At 36.9% G+C, this 25,545-nt stretch overlaps 1 protein-coding gene across 8 annotated transcripts in view; it reads right to left on the reverse strand.

The window, feature by feature from the left end:
* LOC132202951 (teneurin-a) overlaps nucleotides 1–25,545 on the reverse strand; it is a 322,154-nt gene that overhangs the window by 25,524 nt on the left and 271,085 nt on the right. For all 8 annotated transcript variants that reach the window (XM_059630319.1, XM_059630318.1, XM_059630313.1 and 5 more), the window contains 5 exons: nucleotides 19,520–19,803; nucleotides 13,079–13,201; nucleotides 11,590–12,003; nucleotides 10,795–11,142; nucleotides 7,909–8,103 (listed from right to left, as the gene is read on the reverse strand). In XM_059630319.1, the coding sequence (XP_059486302.1) occupies nucleotides 7,909–8,103; nucleotides 10,795–11,142; nucleotides 11,590–12,003; nucleotides 13,079–13,201; nucleotides 19,520–19,803 (1,364 nt within the window). The remainder of the gene's footprint in view (nucleotides 1–7,908; nucleotides 8,104–10,794; nucleotides 11,143–11,589; nucleotides 12,004–13,078; nucleotides 13,202–19,519; nucleotides 19,804–25,545) is intronic.

The raw sequence follows: 25,545 nt of genomic DNA on the forward strand, positions 1-25,545 counted from the left end.
TTTAATAAGAATTAGAAGTTTCATGAAATATTTCGGAGCAGATTCCATTTTTATTACATTCTAAATATATATTTTCAACTATTATTTTTTATTTCCATTTATTTCTATAAAATTTGAGATATTTATTTGATCTTTCAAATAATTTTATTTCAGACGGAATTTTTTTGTTCCTTTTTGTTGTATTTTATTTTAGGAACCTAATATAAAATTCAATATGGCACTCTAGCTTCCACTCTCCCCTTTGATCTGCAAAAAAAGACTGGAAACTTAATTTCGCAGCAAAGCAACAACCCTCTTTCACTCTGATTTTGCCGATCAAACGCTCAACTTTGTAAATTCCGACGAAGCGCATCCCACGCTTGGAGATTTAAAATAAAAGCCAGCAGCTCCTGCTGAGCGGCACTTTATTAGCCATCGATACGTATGGGACCTATTAATAAAACCAAGTCTGCCTTTAGAGACAAAGGCGTCGTGGTTGGATTAGCATTTTGATCCCGGCTGCCTTTGATCTCATTCTCTCCTTTGGAAAACTTTTCAATGTGCAGAAAAAAGAACTGACGTGCCTCTGTAATGAAGAGATTTAACGATGGGAGGGAGGTGTCAATCGAGGACGAGTTATAAAAACTTGCATATTCAAATGCATTTTACCATTGAAAGATTTTCCTTCTATATTTTTTTTATCAATAAGAAATAATTAAATCAATTGTACCTCAAAAACTTCCAATAATTTTGATTAAAATTTAATTTAATTTTCTCATCTTTTTCAAAGAATTTCCTGCAAATATTTTTATAATTTTTTTCCTCCTCGTACGTGGGACGGCTTCCCCCAGGCAAAGTGTTTGTGCAAATCTGACTGTTCTATTTTTGCACATTTCCACAGCTATATGATGCGGTGGGCTTCTCCATTTCCACCAACTCGTCACTGCTCGAGTGAAATTTGACTGACAGACTCCTTAATAGGGACATCCCGAAAAGCTTTTGCAAGCCTCTCGAGAGATGATGTATCTCAGTCGGTCTCTCTGCGAATACTATATACCTATGCTTATTTATGTAGACACGCGCACACAAACACAGAGAGAGGACGAAACGAGCGACGACTTGAGTCGCGCACACACGCTAACAAGTTGGGAAGAAAAGGAAAGAATCTATCATGGCGTATGCATGCGTCTCGCAGAATGACGACGGCACAGCAAACAAGCTTTGAGAAAAAAAGAAAACACACCGTCTATATTTGTATTTATCGAGAGAGATCGCATTGAGGCTGAAGAGGGTGGTGAGGGCGGGACACACCCTTATTTGCGATCTATTTTCGTGTCGGCGCAAATTAAGTTTGCACGCGTAATGAGAGAGAGGATCAGTTTGGGTGCTGACGAGAAAGAAGAAGCCTCATTTTTGTCAGTCTTTTGTGTTTGCAGCTTTTAAAAGGGATTAGAGAGAGGGCCGCGCTGGAAATTTAATAATCGCACGCGCGGAGAAAAGCTTTCAAAAAAGCGCTCGCGGGATGGGATCGATGCGTATTGAATTACTGACAGTCTAAAAGGTATTATTTTCTAGAATTTTCAAAGAGCAAATTTTCAAAAAAAAACCATCTTGTTACTTCATCAATTTTCAATAATTTCTAACATGATATTCATCTAAAAGCAATTATTTAAAATTTTTAATAAAATCGGGGATGCAAAAAAATTTAGTATTTTTTATAACATTTGCTAAATGATGAAAGTTATTTTCTGTTATTTTTATATTTAACAAAGGATAAATAAAACTTTTTAAGTCTGTAAAAAACGGAATAAATATCGTCCCCATGAAATAGGATTAGATTTTTCTAATAAAGGTTAGATAACAATATTCCATTCTCTGCAGATATTAATTAACATTGTAGTTATTGATTTTTTTATTTCAAAGTTTTTAAATGTTTGTGTGTCAAGCATTTTTTTTTGTAATTAAATGTATCAAAATAAGCAACAGCTATGCACCACGAAGCTCCACTAATTGCCAATAATTTTGGATTGCCCTCGTTATTCGACGTATAAAAGACGCCTGCAATCGTAATTCTGCGCGCCCTCTTGCCAACAAGCGAGATTCTCGTGTGCGACCACAAAACGCGAGCACATAGAGCGCATTAACCGCCCTTTTATTATATTTATCGCCGGCGAATTATGGCCTGGCGGGTTGCAGCATTCCGGCTGCTGGCTTGAGTGAAAGCAGGGGGCTCGCCGCAAAACGGCCCCTGCATCCGACCGAATGCACACACAGAGTTTGGGAACAGGCGCACCTGCACGAGGCCCGATATGAATAAAAGAGGAGCGGCTCTGGGAAAAGAGGCAATTGGCATCTCAACTGCCAACCCTTTTGTTGCCGCCGCCGCCGCTTATCCCCGCGCATCTTAATTGTTATACGGCAAGGTGGAATAACGCCGGCAATTAAAACTAACTTCTGCAGCAGAGCAATGAAAGTTTGGAAAACTGGGCGCACTCTAATTGAATATACGCGAAAGTTCAAAAGAGCCCGAGGAAATAAAAGATAAAGGCTCCGCTCATTTGACGAATTTGCACTTTTCTGTAAATACACATGCAGCGCAGCCGGAGAGGATTTTTGTTTGCCGAGCAATTTAATTTGCGCGAGAACGATTGCTGCATGAGGATCTCTGGCGTGTTCATGAAAAGTGCAAATATTACAGCAGGCAGGGAAAAGGGCCGGCGAAAATGGAGCCGGCGGCAGGAGACAAAATATTTGTCTTTTGCGATACTTCTTGGTAGTTTTGTTTACTTGAAAAATTACGGTGGAGGAGTGAAATATTAGACTTATTATCCGGTTAGGAAACTTCTCCGTTGCAGCAGCATAAATTTGGTCCTGGGAACGAGCGGAGCGCAGAGAAAGAGGGACAAATTATTTAGCAGGCGGCTTCGCGTGCAGCGGCAGAAAAGAACAAGTCGGAAGAGCAACTGCGGAAACGGAAGGCTGCAAGGCAAATGTTTGAGCGCCGCGTTTCAGAATTAAATTATTATTTTTATGGTGAGAGCTTAGCCTAAAGTCACCACCTGCAACCTTCCACAAGGGTTTTTACAAGTAGTTGAATTTTGAACATATTAATTAAATATATAATCCAAATTAAGACAATTTTAAAGTTTTTTTTCTGATAAATATTTTTTTTAGAGACGTGAAAATAAATGGCAAAATAAATCAATCTTATATTTTTAATTAATTATTGGTAATGTTATTTATCAACGTCTTTAAAACTTATTAATGTTCATTATTAATTAAAATTTATAAATTAAACATAATTTAATTGACATAATTATTATTCTTTGAAGTTAGTGTTTGATTCTGTGATAGATCGATTAAATTAATATTGTTTTTAATTGAAGCCAATAAAATTTTTATTTTTAGGTTGCATGAAGCAAAATTTTTCATGAGTTCTTAACGTGGATTAAGTTGAGGAAATTAATAAATGTTAATTATTTTAAAAATTAGAAAATTTACTATCGACTTACTTTTTGTTTGAATAATTTTCTCTCCATTGACTTGATTTGTGAAGAATTAAACAACAATACTAATATTGGCCTTAGTACACAAATATTCGCCCCATGTGCGCGCTTCAATTTTCAAATTACACTGCATAGCAATGCAGATTCAACTTAACACATCGTCATAGGGACCAAATTAATCATAACGAAAATTTAATCGCACATAAAAGATCAAATTTGCAACTATGCTCGTATTATTATTATTTTTTTTTTTTTTTAAATTACCACTTCTAACAACATGATGTTACTAAATTTTTGGATTTTTTATTTTTTGTTTATGTATTAAAAACGTAGTCATGACTCCTATATTTTTCCCCAATCCAACAAAATTACGATGAAAAATAAAAATAAAATTAGTATTGATGCAAAACTGACAGGTAATCTGGTGTACTTATAAATGACCCTTATATTCGTTAGTGATAATTTCTCCTTTTTTCCCCAAAATATTTTTGGACAGATAAATATTATCAATATTTCAGGAGATCAATTTGAAGTATCTACTTAAAAAAAGCAGCAAATAATTTCACAGTGAAGGATCCCCTTTGGCATTTTCCGCAGCTTGAATCTCGTCGATGCCCCTCGAAAGCAGAAATCAAAGCCCATCAATCCGTCACTCGCGAGTAAAGCTGCAAATTCGAAGCAATCTGGAAAAGGCGCGGCAGTCGGGCGGGGCCCTTGAATCCCATTAAACCGACGGTTCAGGGCCAACTCGAGAGCTGCGAATGTGCACGACGCACTCGAGCCTCACGTCGAGTGCTTGCGAAAGGACAGGGAATTTAATTTCATCGCAGTGCCAAAGTTTCGCCGACTTGTTTATTCAGCTCGACGAAAATAGCAAAGTTTCTCGTTATTGTCTTGGTGCGAATGTCGTTTTCGAAACTTCAACTTTAGACGACGATTTCGCTCAACACACACCTTTGACGTTTTGTTTCCTCTGTTTAAAAATTGACGACGGTTTTATTTTTTCAGGAAGGGCTGCGTTCTTCTTTCCGCTGCGATGGCGGCGCTGCTGCAGAAAATCGATGGCCCAAACGGCTTAAAGCGGATGGCCGGCCCCTTGCACAGATCTGTTATTGCCCCCGTGTTTTACGCCAAACGCAAATGATGCCGATTCGATTATGCGCGAGTTGTTTGTTCGAGTCGCCGGCCAGTGACGTCAGCGGGCACTTGTAACTTGTCACGACAAGCGGCCACGTAATTAAATTTCACATTATTTTGCCTGTCAAAACTTTGCTTTGATATGTGGCACAAAAGCAGTGGAGCGGCAAAAGTTTGCCTATCAAGTGGCATGATTAATTACGCTTGGGCTTCATTCGGACGATTTTTCAAAAAATATTTTTTTTAGAAAATGGTTGCAAATGCTACATTGGAAAAAATTCAAATATAAACTTTTATACTGAACATTAAATATAGTCTATAAAATCCAGTTTACTTTTTTGAAGACCATCAAAATTAATTTATTTTATAAAATAAATTAATTTTAATGAATGTAACTGAAACATGTCTAATCATCTGAAACGATTACAGTCTCAAAATTACAATTGGTCAATTAGTTGTAAAAATTAAACTTTAATGGGAATTGGTGCAGTGTGTTTCTATTTTAAGTTTCTCATAATTTGATTTTTGTATCTAAGTTTGGTCTCAAAATTGATTTTCAGATCAAAATGGAAAATGAAAACGATGAAAACAAACTATATAAACATTCAGCTAAAGTTTATAAAAAAAATTACATTAATTACATAATTTTTAAATTTATTATATATTGCCATTTTATTATTTAAAATATTATAAAATAATTATTGTTATTTTTTTTCTCAATAAATGCAATAAAAGTTTGGATTATAAAATACCTATTTGACTTTGATCTAATAAAATAAAATAAATTATAGATTTTTACATCTCTAGTTTCACCTCGATATAATTTAACTATTCAAGTGATTCAGGTTGGAAATTGCGTCATTAATGAGGAGTGTTTCAGTTTGATTAAACCGCTCGCCCTACTTAGCGCCAAGTGCATCGAGGTGCAACTGATCAACCGGCCGATGTAGAACGCAATTATAGTCCGTGCGAATTATTAATCGAACAAGTTTGAACTGCGCGCGCGGTGACTGCGCAAAAAGAGTCTTTGATGAGCACCGTCGCCGCCGGGACATAATGAACGCTCTCGACTTAACGACTTGTTGAGAAAACAAAAGATTGTTCGACGTGTGCAATCAGCAGATGGTGCAGGCGGTGAGCATTGCCATTGCGAACATCTACAGGTTTCCAGAGCAAAAAATCATTGAGGATTGGTGCTTGGACGGTAAAAAGCTTTGTACAAGAACAAAGGTCTTTTCAATTAACTTTCCGCCGTTTTACAATAAGTTAATTAAACCTATGAAAGTTTTTGTGTATTTTCAAGGCTGTAAAGGGTCTGTTTTTTTTTGTTCTTTACAAAATGCAGTCTGACAATGGATCTGAAAATTATGGCATTTCTCTTTTGAAAAAGAACAATATTTTTGCACGAAAAATTATATTTTAGGATTTTTAGGATTGATTGGATTTTTCTATTCATACCGTTTGGCAATAGTTCGTGCAGATTTAATTACATCTTAAACCAAATGATCTCATTTCTTAAGAAAGCTATCTGACTTTTAGGATGAAAAGTGCTTTTTCATTTTTAAAAATCTTTCATTAATTTTGAATTAGAACTGGAAATTAAAAAAAAAAACAGCGGAAAAAAATTATTGTTAAAAACGTTTTTACCCGAAAAGATTCACTGAAAAGTTTGAGAAAAAAATACGTTTTTCACCAGTCAGGTATTTTCAATTAAAAATAATGATGTCGTGCGGGTTGCAGAGAAATGGCTGATTTACAGTTCGATTTGATTAATTAAATATTTTGATTCGGATGGAACTTTGTGTTTTGTATAAACTAGCATCTGAAATTAATTGACTACGTGCATTTTCCCATTCATGTGCGAGAAATGAATAACGAACACACACATGTTAGTTTGAACTTTGAAACAAGTGTGCGGCACGAAAGTAAATCATATGAAATTGCAAGGCGCGCCGTTTAATTCCGTATGTGTCTCTGGAAGATGTGCATGTGTGTGTTTGACAGCAAGAATTAAGCGGAGGCCTCGAATGCGCTGACTCAGGTATGTTTTCGCTGGGCCGGGTCGTTATGTTCGTTTCATGTATGGTGTACATGCAGAGAAAGAGCGAGTTGGCCTTTTTACGTGCCACCGGGCGTTTTACAAAAGCACATGCTGACTTTTGCATGTTCCAGCAGCTGCAGCAGCGGCTCGTGTTCATTGTCGTCGTTTTCGTTTTTTCCCTTTGCCGCTTTTGTATCACAAGGTTTATTTTTGCACCGCGCGCGGGAAAATAAATATTGCCCTCGCTTGTTATCAATCTCCGATCTTTAATTATAAAACGGGCCTTTTTGTACTGAGTCGTGGATGGAGCACGATGTGGTAAGTGCGCTAAGCTGATTAGAATTTGAATTATTGAGAGAGCAGAGAAAAGCGTGCGCGCTGATAAAGCGGATAAAACTGCACGGAGCTGCACTTGAAAGCTCGTTATGAATGCAAATTCTACACACTAACCTCAAAATCTGCTCGAATAAAGTAGCAAAATATTAATCAATTGCTTAGTTTTTAAGCAGGTGTGAGCAGGTGTCTAATTATTGCTAACAACTGAATAGAGCATAAAAATAATTTTGAATTTTAGTTTTATAAATGGGGATAAATCAATTTATACATAAATTTATGAGTTACAAAAAAAGGAAAATCAACAATGATAGTCAAACCGCACAAATAAGTGAAAATTTTAAAATGCAGACATATTTTGAGAAAGGACGAAGAACTTAAAATATTTTCAAATTCATTTATATTTAAAGTAACCTCTTTAAGGGAAAAAAGACTATTGCTGCAATATTATTGCATAAGAAAAAAAAAATTAAGATATGACTTAAATTTTCTGTTATTTTTCACATGTTTAAAAGTTAAAATTTTATTACATTTTGATAATTTTTCTATGATTGTGCTATATTTGAGCAGAAACCAAGTTTTATTGCTGAAAAACGTAATGAAAACGCAGGAAAAGTATTTTTCTGATTGTAAATATTTAGAACAGTTATATTATAGTGGCTTTGCTACATTAATTGCTCATTGTATCTGTCAACGTGTGTGGTATTACATGACACGTTTTCGCCCATTCTCTCTTTTTTGCTCCCTCTCAGTTCTCAAGCTGCTTGAAAGAGCCATTAAGGCAAACAGATGTGCTTTGCCGCTGCGTGTGGGCGAAATAAACAAATTTGCCTGAGAGCGGGTGGACGGACCCTTTGCGAATTGCGACCGACAACCGGTTGATGGCCCCGATATAAATCACCCTCAGCTTACCTTGCTCGCAGGAAACGCCCTTCCAGCCCGTGTGACAGACGCAGACACCGCCGAGGCATTGTCCGTGACCAGAACAATCCGGTGTTTCGCAGTCGTGTTCCGGTACGTCGCATTCCGCTCCTTTCCAGCCCTCCTCGCAGTGGCACATTCCGCCGCCGTACCGACCGTGGTTCGAGCACAGGACCGGGCAAACGCCTGCAAATTACAATTAATGGCATTCATTAGTAAAAAAATACACTTTGCAGCAATTGGTGTTTTTACACCATGTTCTATTTGCGAATTTCCAGAATGAATCCCAATAATTCAAATTTTTTCCTTATCAATTCAAATTATAAAAAATTTGATTTTTTTCTAATTTGAAAATTCATTGAATTAATAAAAAGAAACAACAATCTATAATGGCGAAATTTTTAGTCCTGAACCGAATTCAAAGAATATAGATTTTAAGTTTTCTGGATTATAACAGATGTTTTATGCAACTTATACTAGATAGAAGAACAATCAATCAATTTGCTAAATTTGATTTTACTTGCTATAGATTTGAACAATATCGAATAATTTTGTTTGCGTACAGTAAAAAATACTTTTATTTAAATTTCTCATAAAGGCGAGGATTTTCTTTTTTCATTTTTGTTGTTTATTCCTCATGTTTACAATCTAAAAATAAATGAAATAATAATTAAGAATATATTCAGGAATATTTAACATTTAGAAATTAAAATATTGGAAGTGTTTTTTTTTTTATAAATAATTTATTTCATTTACGTCAACATTTTTTAAATTTTAAGTAATTTTAAATTAATATTATATTCTTTATATAATTTTTTAATAGTCTCTCACCGTAATTTTAAAAGTATGAAAAAATAGAAATCAACCGCACTAACATAATTTAATATTTATATTTTGGAAGACATGAAACTCTTTGAAAAATCATCCATTTGATGTAGTGTTGTATAGTATATTATTTATAAATAAAATGTAGAAGAAGATAGGAATGATAATATTCATAATAATTATAATAAAACAAATAAATTTACTTAAGTAATAACCAAACTATGTTGAAAGGAAGTTCTTTGGGGAATATGCGAAAATAGAATTTTAAGGATGACGCACAGTAAATTAATTCAAATTCCTAGCCCGTGGGCAAGTACAGGCCATAAAACATTATACGAGGCAGCAAACGCGGCACGTATTCCGACGCTGCACATATTGGCCGCGCGCTATCGATTGGCCCGGATGGGTGCCGTGGTACAGCCGGCGCTTTATTGCCTAATAATAACTCGTCTGCATAATAAAAGCCGCGTCGGCAGCGGCATGTGTGCTGTACGGCCAAAGTACATAATTCCAAATTGCCATTTTTGCGCTGCACGTCGCTCTGCAGGCAAACGCGAAAATATCAAGTCCGAGAAAAACGAGCACCAAAAATAAAAAAAAACTCCAGAGAGAAGAACATCCTGCGAAAGGAATATTGCCAGAATTTTTCGTTCTACAGAGAAAAATAGCAAGTTAACTTCACCAAACGTTTGCAAAATGATTTTTTATGGCGCTCTTTGAAGTAATGCGAAGATTATAATTCTCATTGAATGTGGAAATCTGGAACGAATTATCATTTTTATAGTGGAGAGAAAAAGAATAACTAAAATAGAAAAAATTTCATTTAAAAACATGGGAGCCGGGTTGCGGATCAAATAAAGTCTTTGATTGCAAGTTGGGCAAAATCAGCGAAAATAAGAGATAAAGAACTCAAGGTCTCTGGGCGGCTGGTTGGCGATCTCTCTTTCCCGTTTGCTGTCTTTTAATATAATTGCAAAACAGGCCGTCGAGTGAATTCAGCGGAAGATTAATTGCCTCCGTGCTGATCTTTGTGCACGGAATCGCAGCGCAGGATCAAAAACGCGCACGGCCGGAGAGATGTGATGATAGTTTATTACGGGGGGGATTATTACGAGCCGGCGAAAACAGAAGGATGGAGGAAAATACTGCAATTCGATCAGCGCGCAAAATGAAATGAAAGAGAAATGAAAGCGAGCTAGGAAGAAGAGGGATGTTTGCAGCGCGGAGAGATATTACGTTTTCTCATCTTTCCGCCGGGCTGGAGGGAGGACGCGCTATACATCGAGGGGATATAATAACCGACAAAATGTAATAATATAAAAAATATCAAGAGATGGCTGGCGAGGCTGAAAGGAGCCCTACTAAAACTCGAGAGAAGGAAACATGACGTGCTGGAGGTAACCAAGACACGTATCGCTGTGGCCAAGGTTACGCCCCGCCCGCTTTATGACGGCTATGGGGAATAAAGTAGCACGTCTTTGCCTCTTCGCCTTAATGCCACTTCCAAACTCGCCTTTATTGTTCATATTTTCCGCAACAAGTTCTGCTGAGCGTGCAGTCCAAATAACGAGATTCAATCATCTCTGCCGCCGGACCGCCCGACAGATATCTAAATTATTCTCCGTCTTCAATAAAATTGATCTGTCCTCTAAGGGCTGAGAGCCCCGTGCGACCATCAACACTTGTGAAATGGATTTACGCTGGCCCCTGATCCTTACAAAGGACACAGATGTATTAAAGAAATGCAATTTTATGTCTTTCCATCTTCAAAAAAAAAGAAAATCTTTTGGTATATAAAGTATTAAAAGTGATTTTTTTTAGAAAGCATTAGTTAAGTTTGGAGAAAGTTTATAGAAGAAAATATTGTCAAATTAAACAAAAAAATGTTAGCAATATTGGATTATCTTTTTAATTAAAAAAATCCTTTGAAAAGTTTTGTACTTGTAAAAAAAAAAATAGAAACTCCCCAAAAACTTTTTTAAACTGACTGTCTTCAAATTTCATTTAAATATATAAATTTCTAATACAGAACAATCACACTTTTCAACTTACTTTTGGAGCAGTCGGCGCCTTCGTATCCATCAATGCAGTCACACTTGCCAAGGTAGCAGCTGCCGTGTCCACTGCAGTCGTTCGGACAGGTGGTGGACACTCCGTCCGCCTCGCCGACCACCATGCTGACCTGCTGCTGCTTCGAGTCGTCGTTGTAGATGCTCATGAACCAGCGACCGGTGTCCAGATACTGCAGGAGACTCACGTTCACCATCATTCCTTGCATGGCCAGAGCAGAACGCTTTTCTCTGCCGAGGGCGGCCACTGTTGGGGGCGACTCGGAGGTGGCAGGAATCAGCTGGTCATGGTCAACAACCAGGGGTGGAGCCTCAACTTTTGTGCCGTCGCCTATAATGACAAAGTATTATAAAAAAATTATATTTTATTTTTTTATTTGTTTGAAATTGCCAGATTTAAAAATTAAAAATAGCACTGCATAAAAAGAATTAAATTTATTAAATATTTTCTACGTTTTAAATATTGAAACTGCCTTTATTCATTATTGAGGAACTAATTATTGGCAAGATTCTTGCTAGTGATAGTGCCGTTTTCCAACAATTCCTTTATGAATAAAATGTTTTATTTCAATTGAATGTACATAAACAATGTATTTTTGTAACAGTGTGGACAACAGTAATAACACTCTAGATTTAAAAAAAAATCAATTTTATATTTTATCTTGAATATTGAAGGACTAACTATTGGCATTTTGAAAGAATCTGTTCAATTTTTTATCACGGTTGAATATGTAATAAAATAAAATGATAAAACGCGTTTTTCAAGCTCGGTACTTACCAAAAGATGTCATGTGCCATTTGTGTGTGGTGAATGTGACAGCGGTGTCCTGGCTGTCGAGGCTCCTCTTCAGCCTGTCCACGCGTCCGCCCTTGATGAACTCGACAAAGTCGTACTGCGTCACACTAGGTGCCACATTCCTGCGGCCGTAGACGGCAAAGTTGGCTCCCCACGGCATCGAGAAGTTGAAGCGGATGAACGCCGGCTGTTTGTTCCTGAACTCGGAATTCCAGAAGCTGTACGGAGGGATTTGCGACGTGTGCGCTTTGCCTAATTCGCGCATTTCCAAGATGGGCAGCTGCTCGCTGGAGGCGGGAGCGGCGCCGGAAGTTATGCCGCCTCCACCGCCCCCGCCCGTCACCGCACTGCCCGTTCCCAGACCTCGCGCTGACGCTGTGCTTGTTGGCATCGATTCTGGCAAAAGAGAAGTTCAAAATTTGTAATTATTGCATCAATAATAAAAAAAATTTATAGGTTTGAATTTCCTATTTGATCAAATTTTATCTAATATAATGATATGAAATGATAAGGTGGCCTCTGCTGGAAAGTTTTGTGTTGAAAATGTACCACTTAACAAGAAGTTATAGTTTGTGATTTATAATTTCAAATATTTTCAATTTAAAAAAAAAAATTAAAATAGAAATATGGATAAATTAAGATAAGCAAATAAAATTTAAACAACGAGTTGAAAAAATAAAGAGTAGTTAAATTAAAAATAATACATAATCGAGTTTTTTAATATATATGTTAATATATAAGTAAGGAATAATTTTTTTTAAAATACGTCAAGTTAATAAAAACTTGTATAAAAAGCTACTTAATAATTTAAAGTTTTCTTATAAATCACAAATTTAATTCAATATTTCTTAACAAAAATCTAGGATAATTTTTTTAGTTTTGCGAATTCCATCTTGCCAAAATTACTTTGGTGAAATTTTGTTACAAAACCAGCAGCATAGCAGGGCATAAATTAAAATAACAAACAGCCATTTACAGCGTAATGGGCATGATTTAGCGCTGTCAGCGAGGCCATGTCTTATTAGCGCACCAAACCGAGGGCTAAAAACACAAAGAAAGGGAGAGAGAGAGAAAAAGGGAAAGGGCGGGCAGAACAATGAATGAAATCCGCGCGCGGACAAAATAAAAGAGAGTATCCATTAGAATTTGGAGGCGCGCCAGCACGAGTGGCGGCGTCGGCCTTTATTTGCGCCGCCTAGGAATTGCCATAATTTTTCACCAAAGTCCCTCTTTCTCGTGATGAGCGGCGTGGAATCTGCCTCGTGTGATATACAACCGCAGCCGCACAAAGAAAACAATTTAGTGGAATAGGAAATGAGAGAGGAATGAAAAAGTCTCGGGCTTAGCCTCGGCAAATGAATTTCGCCGAGAGCGGCCGAGCCGCAACCAACTTTCGGTGTCATTAGGGAGGATTTGGCGGTCTTAAGCCGACCCTTGCTTAGTTGCTCTTGGCATTCGATCTTTTTCTTACCTTCCGTCGGCACTTGCGACGACGTGACTTCGCGGGACGGATCTTCGTCCAAAGACGCAGCCTTGGCGTCCTCGACCAGTATACAACCTGTGCTTTCTATGCCGCTCCTCATCGAGTTTACAGCTGCAAACAGAACAGGCGGCCAGGGATTAAACAAAGCAAACAATTCCACCCTCGAACGCGAAATTAGTGCAAATAATGATGCAGGATGTGCAGGGCCGAGAGTTTCCCAAAAGATAATTTGAGAAGTTCAGCGGAGCGCGGAAATTGTAGAGTCGAACAAGCAGCGAAGTTATTTCATTGTGCTTTGCTATGTTGCAAGACAATGTAACAAGCGAGTCATGAATTTAGATTAATTTGCCGGTTTCTTATCTTGGAATAAATGTTTGGAGCAGCTTCATCTCACTGAATTTTTAAACATTGAATCTCAAAATATTTTACACCTCTACCCAACTTTTAATTCTTGTTTTTATTAACTCTTTAGATTGGTGATAAATGTCGGGCCGAAAGTTAAATGTTGCAAATAATCCTCTGGCGAGACCGTAGCGCGTAAATGAGGCTGAAACGAAGCGCCCCTTTATTGTTATGCAACGCGTCGGACTGAAAGCCGTGCCAGTTGCCTAACACGACGTCTCTCGCGAGCGATTGAAATTAGTATGGAGCGGACAGCGGCGGCTGAAGTGTGTGCTTGCCGACCGAGTTTCTGGCGGATCTATTTGCCATTTCCACACAATATAACCCGCCGACTCGTTCATACACAAAAGTTCCCGAGTGGTGTTCGTCAAACAAACTGCAGCGGGGCCTACAACACTCGAGTTTAATTCGTCTGTCGCTCCACCCGCGATAAATGAAGAGACCTACGTCTCTCTTGTTTGTTTGTAATCAGCGGGCGGCTGTCTTTTATACTTAACGGCGAAACGACATCGCCAGGTGACCGCCGCAAGAGAGATAAAAGAAAGGCAAGAGACAGGCGAAAAGCAGCGCCCAGAGATTTCTATTCACATCACAACGCAGTGGAGAGAGAGATACGGAGGAAAAGTTCTTTGATAATTTAGTTGTGATGACAGCAGTTTACGAAGCAGTTGTCACCCTCCGTGCCCTCTTGGAAAACGACAGACCGAATTTTTGCCAGAGTGGTTTCGCCGAATGTCAGGCAGTTTTGCTCCATTAATGAAGTGACTTTCTTTCCTTCTCTCTTGTTTGACGTTTCCCTAATTACCAGCAGACATATTTAATCAAAACTGCCTGACTTTCTCGTTCTGTTTTTATTTTCAGAAAAACACTTCTTCTCGGAATGAGAACGTTAATTTTAATTAGCCTGTTGTTTAATTTCCCACACTCACAGTATCGAGTCAATTTGCATAATCAAGTCGGAGCTCAAAGTCTCTTCTAATTACAAGAGCGTCCTCTTTTCGCCTCGCTGAATAAATAAAAGTTGGAAATGAACTGCGGTATATAGTGGCACCCGACAGCAGCACACTTTCTCATCCCAGGAGGATCTCGTGCCATTGTTGACCTGCCTAGATATTACAAAAGTCTGTTTCTTCGTCGATTCCCCTTTGGCAAGGTCGGGCGCTGCATCCAGATAGCGCCTTTAATAATGAACGCTCGCCTCTCATTCCGCTCTGCTTTTTGCACAAAGATGGAGCGCTGCATAAAAATTTACACGAATACGTGCCTCCGCGTGATATGCGCACTGAAAGGGGGTTGCAAAGCAGTCTGCTGTGTGTTTCAATTATACCCCCCCGACACAAAAAAGTACGAACGAAACACGACGCGGCTTCTTTCTAGAATTTTTATGAAACACGCCCCGAGCAACTGTTGTGTCCCATTAAGTTTCATAGCGCACTACGCGCGCACACACACACATACACAGAAATTTATTTATTATGGATACGAGCGCGAGAGCAGGCCTGCTTTTGCGCCAAGAAAAATAAAAACAAGCCAAATCTCCTGTTTTTTCGCCTTGTTTTTCTGTGACAGAGTTGGAGAAAAAATAAATAAAAGAAACTCCGCGGGCAAGATAAGTCTGACGTTTCTTTGAATTTGTTATTCGATATTGTTTTTTGAAAAAAGGTCTTGTAAGAGACACAAGGGAAATTAATTTTTTTCAGTTGGATAAATTAAGATGAATTATTCATCTTTAAGAAGGAATCACGGCAATTACTATGAGCTATATTTAATTTGAAATTTATAAAAAAAAAATGGTAAACGTAGATTACAATTTTAGTTGAAATATTTGAATATGCATATATTTAAAAAAAGTATAATATTATACATTAAAATATTTTATTTAACAGGGTTACTAATAAAAAACATTTAATTTTATTATTTATTTTTGCATTAAAACTAATTATTGTTATTTCAACTTTTAATGACATTTAATTTTACAAATATATACTGTTAAATAAGAATGTTGTATAAATTTAAGCTGTTGCCTCTTGATATTATTTAATTTTAAAGATAATTTGGCTTTGATTGATTTGGACGCAGAATTGGTGGTGGATTAACTATTCTGATAAATTTAATTCTTTAATGTGAATTCATGAAGTAAAGAAGCAGTCCCCATAGTAGAGCTACTAAACTTTATCAAACACCCAAGGGAAATCAATTTTTTTAAGTTGGCGGAAATATGAATTATTGATCTATTAAGAGAAAACACGGTAAATGCTGTGAGCTATACTTCATTTGAAATTTTAAAAAACAATATGTTTTCTAGTTGAATTAGTTATTACAATTATTTAAAAAATAATGTTTTTAAAAAATATAATAAAATAGCAATACAGTAAAAAATTCTTTTAACAGCTAATAAATAATAAAATCTGTTATTAAAACTATTTTTAAAATTTTTAATTTTTATATTAAAAACAATTTGTTCATATTATTGTTTGAACTTTTTTAATGATATTTTATTTTACAAATAGATAATTATGAAGTTTAATAAACGATAGTTTATAAATTGATAATGTTGCCTCGTTTAATTAATCTGATTATATTTTGACCCTGGTTCATATATAGTACCTTTTAATTGGTATTATAGTGAAACTTGCTGATAAATTTGGTTATTAAATAATATGTCATATTCAAAAAATCAAGAAGCATTCTGCATTGTAAAGCTATTAAGCTATAACAAGATAATTATTGTTTTTTTTATTATTTAAGTTCATCATGTGGGAACAATCCGTCTCAATTTCGTTTCAAAAAAGTTTCCAAAAACTTTTCCATGGAAGTTTTGTCTGCTTACTGAATAAAATATCTTAACATCTCTCCACTTTAAAACCCGCACTTCATTAAAAATAAAACCGTCTCTTTCGGCGGCGCACGAGTGCGTGCGGTTCTTTTGCAGAACTTATTAAAACCATCACTCTGCGCCTCTCTCGGCCGGAACAGCGGAAAATTCCTCGCGAGTTTCATCCCCGAAAACGATGGATGGATTACACGGACGCTTAATTGTTTGCGAGAAAAATGGCTGCTCATTTTCGTGGCGCTCCGGCAGAAAAGTTTTGTCTTCCTGTCAGACTTTTATACATATTATACGCGCAGTGTTTTCAGCGTCCAAATTAAGGGCCTCTTTCATGTTGCCATTCTTGTCGGCCTTTCTTGCGCCGAGAGAAGGGCTCTTTCCGCGGCGCGACTCGACCCTCCGCGCGCGCACTCTAATCTTATTATTATTTCGCAACAACGTTAGTAGCTGCTATTTCCTGCTAAAATAATGGAAACAAATTTGCGTGAAAGGAAAAGGGAAAGTGCGGCTCGTCGGCTGTTTTGTTCGAGATTAAATTAGGACGGTGACTCTCGCGGCCACCAACGACAATTTTTTTTTTTTGCTCGACGACATTGTTACATTCGTTTGAAAGGAAGAGGGAAAATGAACGAACGAGGGAAAATTCGGTGAGAGCCAGATTAAAAGCTTAACAATATGTGGAGCGGCGAACGCGCGTAATCAAAGTTGGCGCCGCAGTCTTTTTTAATAATGCAAAAAGAGCATTAGCCTAATGAAAAAGTACTTTGGGCGACGCGTAAAACCGCCCCTCGAAATGAAAAAAAGACGTCTTTAATCACATCTGACCAAGTCGATGACACAATGGGACGAGTTTTATTTTCGCAAATTATTCCTCTGTTCAAAATCCTCCGTTTTTATGTCATTTTCAATAAAGACTGAACAGTTTCAAAGATTTTTGCTAAAAATCCAGAAAATTTAAATTGTAAAAATGTTTATTAAAATCAAATAAATATAAATTAAAAAGGAAAGAAAAATACATTTTAATAATTATGGGAACTTGAATATTTAAAAATATTTTTTTTTATATAATTAAAAAATTTAAAAATGCTTAGTTTATTTACTGATAAAAATAATATTTTATGTAATTAAATGTTTATTGCCATTTATGCATTAAATAAGTTTTTAATTAATTTATATATTTTATAGACAATACATTTGTACGTAATTGTAAAGTAAACAAAAATTTGGCATTGGGTTGTAAAACAATTAAGTCAGTTAATTAAAACTATATTCATTAACCGTGTGAAAGACCATATTACAGCAACAACAACAAAAGTCCAAAATTTTCACAGCTCTCCCTGTGCAGATCTAAATAAAATGTCAATTGAAATTATAGCATGAGTTGTACAATTTTTCTCAAAATCAGAAAATTTTAATTCAATTGATATTAGGAAAAAAGCCCTCAATAATGGATCTCATATTAAAATTTAATTTCCTTTCCTAGAGCCATATTTCTATTTTAAGTGAATAAAATGCAGTTTTTTTTAATAATTTAATTTTACCCTAAATTATTCATGTTGGATTTCCATTTAAAATGTAATGCAAAAGCTAACACTGAGGTTTTCTTCGCAAATCTCATAACTCTCCGCAAGACCTCAAACATAGTTGAAATTTAATGACTACTCGCAATCAAAATGACTTTCTAGCTAATTAAACATGACGCTGAGCCTTTGCATAAATCATCTAAGAAATCCGGGGATAATTACCCGTCTGCTAAACTCTCTCGCCGTCGCTCGCTCTCTCTGGAGAGCGAACCGCCTTTGAGTTAGAAGCCCAAATAATAATTATTCAGCGGCGTCTGTTCCCGTTTGATAGTCGGCGCTTCATAAATTACCGCGTGTGTGCTAACGAAAGTGGCTGGAGCGCATTTATCACTGCGGCGCATTAACGGCACGACGAATAGAGAGAACAACAACAGCAACTATACCAGGAGGTGATCACGTGACACGTTAGAGAGGTGTATGTGCGTGATGCATGGCGTTATGCTAATGCATACAGATTTATACTCGCGCTTTATCGTCATTAGTGCGCGACACACGCCGCCCCGCGTCAACACGACATTGGCTCGAAATCTCGTTAGCTCGTTCGGTTGTGACCCGAAAAAGAATCAAACCTTCGCATGAAATTATAGAGACGTGTGTTCGGATGAGAGGTGGAGCTGTGTGCAATATTTATAGCCCGCCTCGCACGGCGCTCCGGCCATAAAACCCAACGGAGGGTCGATAATGCAATATTACTTTCAATACAATCTGCGCGCAAGTTTATTCAACGTGCTTGATATATATTGTTACATAAAAGTCTGATTTGTTGTGCTTGGGCGAAAAATTGCACCATTCTTGCGTCACAATACAAATTGAAAGAGGAGAGTAAAATGTTTAACATTTTCCCTTTTTCTGAAAGAAATTGGGACTCAAAATCGGACGAGAAAAATCGGAAGGAGATTAAATTAAGGTTCTTCAAAAAATAAAAATAAATGTAGTTATTTCTTGCTCATATTTTTTCAACAGTCAAAATTAATTGAAAATTACCAAATGAAAAGCAAAAAAATAATAAATTAATGTAGTTAAATAAATTGGTTTCAAAATATTCAACAGAATTAAATTGTCTCACAATCAGCACATGGAAAATACTTGTAAAATACTATTAAACTTTCCATTTGAGAAAAAAATTCTTCAGCAATTATAAAAGATACACAAATGTTTTTGCAATTTACATATGAGAATAAATTAAATGAAAAATTTTAAGTTTGAAAAAATTTTTAATATAGAATAAACCAATGTTTGAATATATCTCCTCTATCAGATAAAAAGTATTTTATCCTCTCATCCTCTATCAAAATATGTTTCAAAGCTTTCTATATTTTGAATCATAAAAACTGTTTTGTAACAAATTGCTAAAGAGATTCAAGCTGCTTTCAGTCTTATTGAATTTAATCGCGTAAGTGAAGGAAACTGGTAAAGCACAAAGTGCATGAAAACATAATTCATCTCTGCATCTCCGGAAGATAGCAGCGGAGGAACACTTTTTTCCAAGTTCTGCAGTCAGCTGACTGTGCAATCCGTTCCGGCGCTCGTAATTCAAAATTACACAGCCCGAGAGAAGGATAACCTCAATTATCGGGCTTAAGCGGGCTTTGTGATTTACGGCCGACGTCTTACCTGCAAAATAAGCCAACATGGCGGTGAGAGCTAAGACTAAGGGGATGAGCGCGATGCTGGCACATTTCCACGAGCACCGATGCTGGCATCGTTTATCAATATGAAATCGGGAAGGCGAGTATGGAGAGTAGGACGCCGAGGCCGTCGTCGGCCCGTGGGTGACCAGGTGGGCGGGCGCGCCGCTGATGCCGTTGCCGCCGTTGCTGCCCCTGCTTGTCGGGAACACGGGCATCGCGCACGGCGCCGACCCCGGACCCACGGTCATCTGCTGTTGTTGTGCCAATCTGAAACATTAAAAAAAAATGCAAATAAATAAAAATATACTAATTTAATTACGCACAATATTATTTTTAACAACAATAATAAGTATTACAAATTGTTATCTTAATTATCGTAAAATGTTATTTTTTAAGGTTTAAATCACTTTAAAGAGTTTATATAAATTGATAAAGCAAGACAAAATCAAATGTTTTGTGTATTGCATAATTTGACACGCAAATGAAAATTATTTGTATCTGAATATCAATCACCACTATCACTTCTGTAGTAATATTTGGTACGATGTAAAATCATCTAGCAGTGCTCTGTAGACTGTATAACTTTATTTCAAATAAAATAAATAAATGAGTAAATTGTGAACCTCAATTCAAAGATGTTTGGAAAGTAGTCATTTAATCAAATTAACAATTTTAAATAAAAGAAATTCAATATTTTTGGAGCATAATTGACGAGCAAAAACAAGCACCGAAAGGACAATGCTTGAATCTTAAACAAAAGTTAATGATCGAATATTTGATTATTTTGTTTATTTTCTTAGTTATTATGATAATTAACATTTTGGATTTTTATTTATTCAGTTTTTTTTTAAATCTAGGAATACATAATATTCTCGTGTCTCTGAAGCTTTTTATAAGAATATTACTTTTGCATTTTTTACTGGTTTCAATTCTACTTGTAACCTTATTTGTTTGCAATAAAAATAACAAAAGATTATTTAGAATTCTTACACAGAAAGCTAGAATTTTTAATTATCATTGTTTGAATTAAGTTTAAATATTTTTTTGTCCAAACTTCATCTTTTTTAGCAATTTAAAGATTATCAAAAAATAATTTATTTATATTTGACCACTTATTACATTATTATTTTTGCATTAATTAAATTAAGCAAAGGTTTGGCGTTTATAATACGGAAGTTCACATGACGTCAGTGATTGTGCGCGCTGCGAGGGTTAGATGCACGGAGCGCTCAATCTCTGTCGTTTGCATAAACAAGAGGCGGCGGGCGACGTCGTTAGGGCGAGGGCCAGATTTAGTGGTTGACACACATCCGTACTGAGAACAGTCAGGGTGGATGCTTGGTTGCTGTGTGCGTCTCCAGTTGCTTTATGTTATTATTATTACCGGCGGCTGCGGCGCGAGTCTGCCCCTGGCTGGTTAGGCAAACTGTAGAACAATGCACGTCTATTACGGACGCGGAGAGGGAGAAAGCGGACCAAAGCCTGCTTCTTTGCCATTATGGACATGGTGTAATTACACTCTGCCGGCTGCTGGATGATGACGTGTACCAGCAGAGGAAGCTCGTCAAGTGCCCGTATGCTCTTCAACTATTTAATACCCCAGCCGCCGCTTTTTCGCTCCACGGCCAGTCTCTCTCTCTCTCCGCACGGAGTCTGACTGCCGGGGATTTGTGTCAAATCAAAAGACGCAGCGCCCGAATTTCGCCACTCTAATCCTCTTTAAATTTCATTCGGCAACCGCGCGGAAGTCGTACCTCTGCAGCTCTTTGGTTAGGAGAGAGGAGGGTACCTTGAATTCCGAGCGTGGAATTAGAATTTCAAGAGCACTTTTGATCGCAGAGTCTCTCTTTTGCGTTTTGTATGTGGAAGCAGAGATCACTTTCAGCGTGTCTTACGACATAAGTATTATGACTTGGTTAATGGAGGGATTGTGCCAAGTTGCTCAATGTAAATTTATTACAGTTTAAATAATATTAAAATTAATAACTTTTTATAGTTGATTCTGATGATACAAATCTTGTGTCTCATAATAATTATTCACTAAAAATTTTATTTTTATTGGAAAAAAATAGCTTCGATCAATTCTTGTTTTATGAGATACAAATAGAAAATGTAAATCCAAGCAAGGGATTATAAAAAAGATTTTATACGTTTTCTTGTCAACTGGTGTTTTTCAACAAGTGACCAAAACTGGTCATGAAGAATTAAAACAACTTTTATTATGATATATTGGGATGTTGATTAAAAACTCTGTTGTGTTAATGATAAACTGCAATTTCTTTTACCACCCCTCAATTCTATGTACGATTTATGAACTCAATTTTCCTCCTTTTTTGCAGATTTATTACTACCCACATCACGCATCTGCTGTTCAGAACTGAGTAAATCATCAAACCCAGTAATCGACTAATGATGCAACTTAATTAGTTGGAATGGACGGAAATTCCCCCGGTCCAAATTACCGTTTTACCAGGCGCCCTTGTTATTTCCCTCCAGCACGCAAACCGACTCATTTTCTGTGTGTTTTGGGAAAACTATAATACATCGAGGGGGAGCGTCAATGCAGTCCGACGAGAAAATAAATAAAACGCGCGCATTTTCAATAATGGCGTGCGCGGCAGGTGTGAAACGCACTTTCGGAAAAGTCCTTCGGCGCAATAAACGCGCACTTTATTGAGTTCTGCGTGTAATACATGAGTCATGACAAGGAGGGCTCGAGAGAAAGAAATGCGGCGGCGGCGGAAAAATGAATTGCATCCCCTGCTTTTTCGCTTTCTCCCCGCAGAACGATCGCTCTTTTAGATCAGATCGCTCCCCACAGCCTCGTTTTTTGACGAGCAATCACCCGAACTTGCTTGGCTGGGCGTGGAAATCGGCAAATCTATCATGATTGAGTGGCAGAAACCGCGAAAGTGTTTGATACACTGCGAGTTTGTTTGCCGCGTCCGGAATTAATTCGAGAGAAAAGCACAAGTTTCTCTCTCTCGCAATCCGTCCCGGCACAACTTTGCTTTTCAAAATTTAAGCGGCAAAAAGTTTTGCGACAACTTTATACGTTCTCAAGGCTCTGGCGAGAAGTCGTTTGCACTCTAAATCCCCTTTCTCGGCGACAGCATGCATATAGAGCTACTCATTGCATCTGGAAAATAGCAACACGCGCGCGCTGCACTGGGCAATAAAAAGAAAGAGATGCCGCTGACGGCACTAAAGAGCGAGCAAAAGTCGAACTAGATGTTGCTGCGATGCATGACTCGTTCGTGCACACGGTTTTTGCACTTTACAACTTGTACACCCTGGATGTGACCCGTCCCGTCAAAGAGCACGCTATCCGCTGACATTAGCCCCGCGGACTGTAAATGCTCCCGGGGCACAGCTGAACAGGGGTGGTGGAACATGATTCAGTTACTTAATTCAATAGACCAAAAAATAATTATAAATTTTAGAATATTGTAACACTCAGGGTTACTTTTGATTCAGATCCAATATGTGAGTTCTGCTTGTTATTTATTTTAAAGAAGACAAAAATAAAATTTTATTTTTTAAAATAACATGCTATATTTATCATTTTTAAAGAGAATAAAAATTGTTTTATGTAAAATTTAAAAATTAATTTTTCTTATAATTAAATTTTATTTAAAATATTTAAAATATTTTTCTATAATGCTCTTATCTACAGACTGACTTAAAAATAATAATTTATTAACTGTAGTTAATTTAAATTCTATTTATAATTTCTTCACTCATTGAATTGATATATACCCAAATATATTATTTTTAATACTTACCAATGCTTAGGAATGTAGCTTTTTTTTAAATTATTTATTGATAAAAGATTAATTAATATCATGTTTAATCAAAAATAATAAAAGGTTGAATTTTTTACTTTTCACGTAAAAGTCGTTTGAGGTAGGTGGATGTGCCAACGGTGCGCTCTAATTCCGCACATATCGTTCTGTTTGAGGTGGCTCGCCACAGAAACGTGGATGCAACATTGGCATGTTGGTCTAGCAATGTTCGTACAGGGGGCATTAAACGCGGTTGTAACCTGTGCACAGAGATCATCTGAATCCGCCGCAGATGGCCGAACAGTCGTTAAGTTGTTTACGACTGCTAATTGGAGTACACCGACTTGCTAGTTTAAAACTTTTTGAAAAGATTTAAAAAAAATTAATTAGTTTTCCTCTTTAATGTGAAGTTCTAAATCAAAGGTAGAACTATATGCTTGTTGAATAATTATTTTTCCCAATTTTCCTTATAAATAAATAAAAGTATCTTGTTAAGTTGCTCTCTTTGCAAAATGCCTCAAAGCGACTTTCAATCAAGCTTCTCCGGAAGATTAATTCAAAGAAAGTACCGCCGTTTCTGCAGAGTAAAAGTCTGCGGCGGAGTTGGCTTCCGTTCCGTGCATGCCGGAGAAAAGTAATTTCATATCGGAAATATGCGCATTGAATTAATTCCCAGTGCACATCACGTTCAATGCAAATAGCGACTTCCTTTTTGCTGCACGTTCATTTTCTCGGAGCTTTTTTGTGCTCGAAGATAGCGATCTGTGCAAGTCTGCAGCTGCGACGAGTTCTCAGTCAAATGCAAATGAGAGAGAGAGAGAATCGAAACCGATACCAAATCTTTTTTAATTAGAGGGGGTGACCGTCCGTCAGCAGGCAGGAATTTCCAATTTCACACGTGGCCAACTCAAGCATCAGCAAGTTAATTTATGTTTTTCGTCTGGGGAGTTGCGAGCAAGAGAGCCAGACGCGATATATTACACACAGGCGAGTGTATCTCCAAAACACCCCCCGTAGCAGAAATTATCGCGCGCGCCTCTCTTTGAGTCACTCATGCATTTTGTTAGCAGCAAAGAGTAGCGCGGGGAGCAAGCAAGGGAGGGTCATTGTTGTGTTTGTTTGGCGGCCGAGTGCGCGTTGCTTAATAAAAAGCGATCAGATATTGCCGGCTGAGTGACTGTCGACGACTGGATAACGAGATTACATTCGGCCTTACCGCACTCTGGGAATTCGCACTTGCCGCCAAACCGAACTCGATGACGTAACCTTTGATATTCATCCAACAATACGAGCAGACACGTCAAAATAGCAGTAGATCTCAGAACAAAAATTTGAAATATTTATTTGAGTATGAAAAAGATTTAATAACTTAATTTTGTATTTTTAAATTTAAAACAAAATTTAAAATGTATAATAATACACTTTATTTTGTTTTCTGATAAAATATTAAAAATGTTTTTCCGTTATTTGATTGATAGTATATTTTTAAATTTTTTAATGTAGATAGATATATTGAAATAAATTTTATGGATTAAGCCAGATATAAATTATATTATGCAACAAATAAATAAACTTTTATTAAATTAATAATATATTGATTTACTAATTTTATGGCAATCCAATTTATTGAGAAAATAAATCAATGTATTTGTAATTCATAATTTGACATTTTGCTGACAAGCTGATTTTTAAAGAGGAAAAATTTGAATAAAATTTGGACTTACTTTATGTAAAACTGTGATCAGTGAGATAATGAAAATCCAAACTGAATATTAGTGAACAGCATTTTATTATAAACTAAAAACTAAATTGCAAGTTTCTCTATATACCCGATTTTTAAAATTTAAAATTGTGTGTACTAGGCATACATCTGTTGATCCGCAATGCGCAAATTTATAATTTATTAACCCTTTTCCTCTGCAACCGCACCATCAATTCGAGCCCACTGTGTGTACATGAGCGTCAAAAAATCTGGCCGGCAATAACGGTGAAGCGTGAAATCAAAGCCGCGCGCGGCGTCATGTCGTTGAAATCAACAGTCGCAACGCCACTATTTATTCCGAGTCTCGTGGGACGCAGATTCATGAGATGGGAGAGAGGCCGGAATTGCGCGCCGTAAAAGCACACGGTGCCGCCGCTTTCCACGGTGGAACATAAGTAACAGATGTTCCTTATTTAGCAACAGCGGAATATCACCGCCGAGAGAGAGAAAGAAAGAAAGCAT

Source organism: Neocloeon triangulifer, unplaced genomic scaffold (genome assembly GCF_031216515.1).
Source record: "Neocloeon triangulifer isolate White Clay Creek 2 clone unplaced genomic scaffold, ASM3121651v1 ptg000017l, whole genome shotgun sequence".
NCBI classification, from domain to species: domain Eukaryota; kingdom Metazoa; phylum Arthropoda; class Insecta; order Ephemeroptera; family Baetidae; genus Neocloeon; species Neocloeon triangulifer.